Source organism: Penaeus japonicus, unplaced genomic scaffold (genome assembly GCF_977035675.1).
Source record: "Penaeus japonicus unplaced genomic scaffold, GWHDUDI00000001_assembly GWHDUDI00000035, whole genome shotgun sequence".
NCBI lineage: Eukaryota > Metazoa > Arthropoda > Malacostraca > Decapoda > Penaeidae > Penaeus > Penaeus japonicus.
In genome coordinates, this window is record NW_028234437.1 from 9,094,801 (window position 1) to 9,102,300 (window position 7,500).

The 7,500-nt window shown below is 44.9% G+C and overlaps 1 protein-coding gene across 1 annotated transcript in view; it reads left to right on the forward strand.

Moving 5' to 3' along the window:
• Positions 1 to 7,500, forward strand: part of LOC122266410 (transmembrane protein 64) — a 53,789-nt gene that overhangs the window by 44,153 nt on the left and 2,136 nt on the right. The window contains 2 exon segments of the mRNA XM_086531261.1: positions 4,759 to 5,068; positions 6,301 to 7,500. The exon segment at positions 6,301 to 7,500 is cut by the window's right edge and continues 2,136 nt beyond it. Of these exon segments, the coding sequence (XP_086387387.1) occupies positions 4,759 to 5,068; positions 6,301 to 6,494 (504 nt within the window). The 3' untranslated portion in view covers positions 6,495 to 7,500.

Consider the following 7,500-nt stretch of genomic DNA (forward strand, 5'->3'; position numbering starts at 1 on the left):
ATATGCAATGCTACCTCTTGGGAATGTGTTGCGATTTAATTTGCAGTGTGGGTTAATGCACTTTTTTTTTTTTTTTTTTTTTTTAACGTACGCTTAATATCACTCATAAAGTGTGACGAAGCATTAGTCGAGATATTGTGTGACTACATTACTGTATTAATATGCTAAGGCTTATTATCTGTATGTGAATAAGGGTCTTGATGTACCGAGATTTACATTTTCGTACTAATTTCTTATAATTCTTTGTATTTTAATGCCTCTTGACATTTTAAAATCTGCATTGAAATATTAGTAACGTTCATATGCAAAAAATCATGCTTGTGAGATTTGAAAATGTGCATCTCAAACTACAGGTCATGCAACGGTTTCAAGGTCAAAAATAGCTCATATATTCTTATCGTTTTTTTTCTAACTTGTTTTGGCCTGATATAAGTTTCCAATATTCGCGGAAAAATAAAAACATTTGACTATTCTGTCAGTTTGTCAATAGAGTGGGGAGAGAGGGAAAGGGATGGGGAGAGAGGAAGAGGAATGGGGAGAGAGGGATGGGGAGAGAGGGAGAGGGAGAGGGATGGGGAGAGAGGAAGAGGGATGGGGAGAGAGGGAGAGGAATGGGGAGAGAGGGAGAGGGATGGGGAGAGGGAGAGGGATGGGGAGAGAGGAAGAGGGATGGGGAGAGAGGGAGAGGGATGGGGAGAGAGGGAGAGGGATGGGGAGAGAGGAAAAGGGATGGGGAGAGAGGAAGAGGGATGGGGAGAATGGATGAGGGGTGGGGGGAGAGAGGAAGAGGGAGAAGAGGAATGAGGAGAGGATGGAGAGAGGGAGGGAGAAGAGGGAGTGGAGGAGAGGGGGGAGGGGAGAAAGGAGGGGGAGAAGGAGGAAGAGAGAGAGAGAGGAGGGGGGGGAGAGAGAGAGAGGAGAGAGAGAGAGAGAGAGAGAGAGAGAGAGGAGAGAGAGAGGGAGAGAGAGAGAGAGAGAGAGAGAGAGAGAGAGAGAGAGAGAGAGAGAGAGAGAGAGAGAGAGCAAGGGAAGGAAACAGACAGACAGGCAGGAAGGAAAACAGATAAAGAGGGAGAGATACACAGTGCAGATTAATACAGCGATAAGTAAGGTAAAATATGGTGTACCTACTATTGGAATAGTGTTACAAATCAGCGGAAGACTCAAAATAAAACTGATAGAAAGAAGAGAAAACAACTTTATCGAATAGCCTATTACAAGTAAACAAGGAATTGTAAGAATCGCCAATCTGACCCATCATCCCCCCCCCCTCCCAGTTGTTTTAGACACAAGTCAAGGTTAGACTGTGAACGCCCTACGCCCACGGTAACATTGAAACAGTATCCACTTTCAACACAAGGTATATGGTATTTGCCGCAAGACTCAGAAAATACCGATATTACTAACCTAATAAGTGAGAGATATTGTTAAAGTTAAATACGTATAACATATGTGTAGATCATAACAGAATCTGCCCAGCTGCCCATATGAGATGAAAATTAACAAGATGTTTTTGAATTTATGAATGTTTATGATTAACAATGAATAAATAAATTATTTTATTTCTTAAGCAATCATTAAGCAGACCGGTCATTAGCGCTTATGATTTTTTTTTTCCTTCGTGCAAATTCTACGATTTTCGCTATAAATAATACAATTATGATATAACACCAGGAAAAAAAAAAAAAAAAAAAAAAAAAAAGATGTTGAGTGACATGATCCTGTTAACTATTACCAGAATCTTTGTATTCCACTAGTGTTCGTTAGTGTTGTACATCATTATGGAAACGAATCATGCACTTCATTATGCACAGGTGTTAATACGAGTATAGCTCTCGACACATATGCCGCTTCAATATAGCTTCAAAAACTTTACGAGAGAGAGAAATGCGGGTATGAGTTTTTTATTGCTTTGTGTTTATATTCTTTTAATTGTGTTTATCCGCGTAATATAGATAAAAGCAGAGTAAAATAAGATTTAATTAATGCTATTTTAAACAAAATCATTAAGAAAAAATAATACATATAGCGTTCCCGTACTTCACTCGATTCCTTTCTCTTTTCGTTCTTTTTTTTTTTTTTTCTTTCTTTCAGTCTCCAAAAGACTAAATCTGCACGTAACATATGATTATCCCAACGAATTCGAACTTTAAACCAGTCAAACAGAATAGACCTTTTGAATCCAATGCCAAGTTGCATAAAAGGCAAGAGATGAACATCCATTAAAAAGAAAAAAAATGAAAAAAAGTAAGTTCATGGATAACGCTAACCTTTCTTTCGAAAACCGTTAAGAAATCTTGTGAAAAATAAACGGCTGTTGTAACGGTTTTTATAGGCTATAATCTTTTCGTCTTTCTTTTTGTTTACTTCCTGAGGCCGGGGTTTTCTTTTACTGTGCTTTTCAAGGTGTTTTGTCATTTTCTTTTATTTTTCTCTTATAAGTATTAGTAGGACCAGTGGTAGGTTACTGATATTATTATTGTTATTTGTATTATTCATGTTAGATTCATAATTATCATTGTTGTTGTTTACTAATGTTTTTATTACTGTTATTTGATGTAACATCGAACTTTTAGTCTTTACATAAGGATTCTCTCTCTCTCACCCTCCCCTCTCTCTCTCTCTCTCTCTCTCTCTCTCTCTCTCTCTCTCTCTCTCTCTCTCTCTCTCTCTCTCTCTCTCTCTCTCTCTTCTCTCTCTCTCTCTCTCTCTCTCTCTCTTCTCTCTTTTCTCTCTCTCTCTCTCTCTCTCTCTCTCTCTCTCTCTCTCTCTTCTCTCTCTCTCTCCTCTCTCTCTCTCTCTCTCTCTCTCTCTCTCTCTCTCTCTCTCTCTCTCTCTCTCTCTCTCTCTCTCTCTCTCTCTCTCTCTCTCTCTCTCTCTCTCTCTCTCTCTCTCTCTCTCTCTCTCTCTCTCTCTCTCTCTCTCTCTCTCTCTCTCTCTCTGCTCGCATGTATGTGTATATGTGTATACGGTTATATATGCGAGCTTTTTAATGTCACATACAGTACGCGTATAAACCGAACTTCCTTCCCAGTCCACACTCTCCCAAAGGCCACTGAGTTCGAACCCAGTGAGCCCACCCCACCCCACCCTGTCCACCCAATCCACCCACCCACTAGCTAAAACCCCCAGCCCTTACCCCACCCCACCCTGCCCACCCAATCCACCCACCCACTAGCTAAAACCCCCAGCCCTTATCCAACCCCACCCCACCCACCCGCCTACGAGAACGCCTAGCTAAACCCGAGCCTCCCGAGGGCGTTGCGATCTCTCCCTTCCAGCATCCAACCTCCGCCACCGCCCACCGCCCGCCGCCCGCCACCGTTCTCTGTTTCTGACCTTTTCCAGGCTGGTTCCTGGAATTCACTTTGGTGTTCGGTGATGACATTTGGGCGGTTCGAGATCACGTTTCATAATACACTAGTTTCGCTCGATAGTCATACCTTCCGGGCGTGGAGGTGGGGGTGGGGTGGGGTGGGGCTAAGGGGTGGGGTGCTGGGTGCTTTCTCGTGTGTGTGTGTCTGTCTTGCTGTCTTGCTTCGGTTTTTTGTTTGTTTGTTTTTTAGTGTTATTGTTTTCTCTCTTCTTTATGTTGGTGTTTGTCTTTTGTTCGTTGGTATTTTTTTTTCTTTGTGTGTTTTTTAATGGTTTTTATTTCTTTGTTATTCTTGTTGCTGGTTTGTTTTGTTTTTTGTTGTTGTAATTGTCTGAATGTGTTGTTTCGATTCGATTCATTCTTTCTTTCCTTTTTTTATTGATCTTTCTATTTCTTTCTCTTATTTTTTTCCCCTCTTTCCTTTCACTCCTCTCTTCATTTCTCTCATCTTTATTACCCACTCACTCTTTCCACTCCCATCTATCATTTTCTCTATTTGTCTGTCTCTTCCTCTTTTCCCTTCCTCTTCTTCCCTTGGCATTCTCTCTCTCCCAACTTACCTCCCTTCTGTCCCTCTCTCAACTTTTATCTTTCCATCTTCCCTTCCTCCGCATTATCCCCAGCTTCCTTTCCTCCCCTCCTCCCTTCTTCCCCTCTTTCCTCCCCTCCTCCCTTCTTCTTCTTTCTCTCCTTTCCTCCCCTCCTCCCTTCTTCTTCTTCCCGTCTTTCCTCCCCTCCTCCCTTCTTCTTTTTTCTCTCCTTTCCTCCCCTCCTCCCTTTTCCTTCTTCCCCTCCTTTCCTCCCCTCATCCCTTCTTCTTCTTCCGCTCCATTTCCTCCCCTCCTCCCTTCTTCGTTCTTACCCTCCTTCTCTCCCTTCTTCATCCTTCTCATTCATCCCCTCCTCCCCCTCTTCATCCTTCGTATTCATCCCCTCCTCCCCCTCTTCATCCTTCTTCTTGCCCTCGACCCCTTCTCCTCGGCATCCTCCTTACCTTACCATCCCCTTCTCTCACCAACCTCTTCTCTCACCACCCCCTTCTCTCCCTACCACCCCCTTCTCTCCCTACCACCCCCTTCTCTCCCTACCACCCCCTTCTCTCACCACCCCCTTCTCTCACCACCCCCTTCTCTCACCACCCCCTTCTCTCCCTACCACCCCCTTCTCTCACCCACCCCCTTCTCTCCCTACCACCCCCTTCTGTCACCACCCCCTTCTCTCACCACTCCCTTCTCTAACCCACCCCCTTCTCTCCCTACCAACCCCTTCTCTAACCCCCCCCCCCCGTCTCTCACCACCCCCTTCTCTCCCTACCACCCCCTTCTCACCCCCCCACCCCCCCCACCCCCGTCTCTCACCAACCCCCGTGGTTATCCCAACAGATCCTCATTAGCATCTGCCTGACGCTGTGGGTCGTCCGACGGGCCAAGGCGGAGCTCCACAGCACGATGGCCCTGCAGCTCACGGACGCCTCCTCCAGCACGGCCTCCTCCTCGAGCCTCCCCTGCACGCCCAAACGACCTCCCGACGCCTCCAGTTACCGAAGGGCCTCTCACGCCGACGTCGCGACCATCACCACGACGGGTTGTTATCCCGAGAACCACCACGCGTACAAGGGCGTCGCCGGCAGGAAAAGCCAGAGCGGTGGTCTCTTCCTTGAACTTCTTCCTTCCTAATAAATATAACTTGAGGGTGAGGCATAACTTGGGGGGGGGGGGGGGGGGGGGGAGGGGGGGGGGTATTGGGTGGGGGGAAAAGGGGAGAGAAAGAAAGAGAGAGAGAGGGAGAGAAAGAGAGAGAGAGAGAGGGAGAGAAAGAATGAGAGAGAGGGAGGGAAAGAATGAGAGGGGGAGAGAGAAAGAGAGAGAGAGGAGAGAGAGAGAGAGAGGAGAGAGAGAGAGAGGAGAGAGAGAGGAGAGAGAGAGAGGGAGGAGAGAGAGAGAGAGGAGAGAGAGAGGAGAGAGAGAGAGAGAGAGAAGGGAGAGGGAGAGGAGAGAGAGAGAGGGGAGAGAGAGAGAGAGAGAGAGAGAGAGAAGAGGGAGAGAGAGAGAGGGAGAGAGAGAGAGAGAGAGAGAGGAGAGAGAGAGAGAGGAGAGAGAGAGAGAGGGAGAGAGGGAGAGAGAGAGAGGGAGGAGAGAGAGAGAGAGAGGAGAGAGAGAGAGAGAGAGGAGAGAGAGAGAGAGGGGAGGGAGAGAGAGAGGAGAGAGAGAGAGATAGGAGAGAGAGAAAGAGAGAGAGAGAGAGAGAGAGAGAGAGAGAGAGGAGAGAGAGAGAGAGGGAGAGAGAAAAAGAGAGAGAGAGAAAGAGAGAGAAAGAGAAAGAGAGAGAGAGAGAGAGAAAGAGAGGGAGAGAGAGCGAGAGAGAGAGAGAGAGGGAGAGAGAGAGAGAAAAGGAGGGAGATGAGTTAAGTTGAATACTTGCCTATCCTCCGTTTTTTTTCGAGGTGAAGATGCGCTAAACAGGATAATTCATAATTACTTGACCTTCACCCAAGCATTGACAACTGATAAAGTGCATCTTCCCCTCCTTTAATTTAAAAAAAAAGTATATTAATGCATCCGCGTGTTATTGTTCCACAGTGACAGTTGAACATAAACAGCTGATCATTATCATCTACAGAATTTCAATATCAAAATCATTGTAACTTAGCTTTGCGTTGAGATCTGAAGATCAGTCTTTACAAGAAAAAATTACATAAGTACATGTATTAATTAATCTAGGCTTAGTTGGTCAGTATAGAGTATACAGTGTCCATGCATAAAATAAACATTGATATAAGATAATTTGTACAGAATTAATTAATTCGATTGATAATTCAATAGAATAAGGTAGAATAAAAGAGAAATAATAGAGAAAGCAAAGATAAACAGAGCTTATTATATCTTATTGTATCCTATTGTATGAATTGTATCCCCAATTCCCAGGCCTTCCCTACGGCATCGAAGAGGAAAAGAGCAAGACCCAGCGCAAGGAGCCAGCCAAGGGCGAACAGAACAGCTCCCCGAATACCTGCTCCACCTCCTCGTCCTTCGTCCAGCGCAGCTCCTCCTCCGCCTCTCGCAGATCTTCCACTGACGATGACTTCATCCTCGTCACCGCTCCCGACCACCCTGCGTGAGACGAGCCCCCCCAACCCTCCCCCCTAGGGCAGCTTCGGAGGGTGAATTCAGGTCGTGAAAGGAAGCCCAGCGAAGGACGATGCTCAAAGGGAGGTATAGAAGGACGACTTCATCCTCGCCTCCGCCCCTCGGCCATCCGGCGTGAGTGGCGAGCATCCTCGGGCTGCCTCGGAGGCTGACGTAGATGGGCGTGGCTTTAGACGTTCGAGTGACAGTTAAAGCAGTGAAAAGCTTGTTCACTAGATGGTGTTGGTTTCGACAGCATTACTGCGAGTGTTTTTTTTCTGTTTTTAGAGAGACATTGTATACCTTTACTGGAAAAAAAGATGAAATTATATCATGTTCTGAATGAAACCATAGATATTCCTTCAGATGTGTAGTCTCCTTTGCTTCAACCGACCTCAACACATACATACTGTAGAGTTTACCCTCACATTTTTTTCCCTTTTCTTGATTGCCTCATTCCACAAAACGGAGTTCCTTTATCACCTCACAGGGTATATAAATCCACTCAACCTTTTACCGATGATCTTGTTCATTTCCCCATTTAAATGCCTCGCTTTCTCTCTTCGCAATATATCACAAAATATTAAGAGAATATGTTTTTAAACGATTCCCCCATCAAAAAGCGTCATTACTTCAGTGGATATTTCCCCCATGGCATTTATTATCCTCATACTATTACCATTGAGCTCCTGAGATGCCCCCTCATCTACTTCCTCATCTTTGGGTGCTATTATCCATGCTATTTGCTTTGGCATCATTCCTTTAAACTATTGTTCTCATCTCTTTGGAAATTTTTCGCAAGATAATTTATTACTAACGAACTGCTCTTAAACAACGGATAGTATTCTTTTTCATATGCTAACTGAAAGTTTTTCTTCAAAAGGGATTTCCATGATTTTGTTCATATGTATTCAAAACGCTTCCAGTTTTAAGCTAAGACATGCCAATTCCTACAACAAGTGCCCTTAATAATACAATATGGTTGATTACATCCTCGCA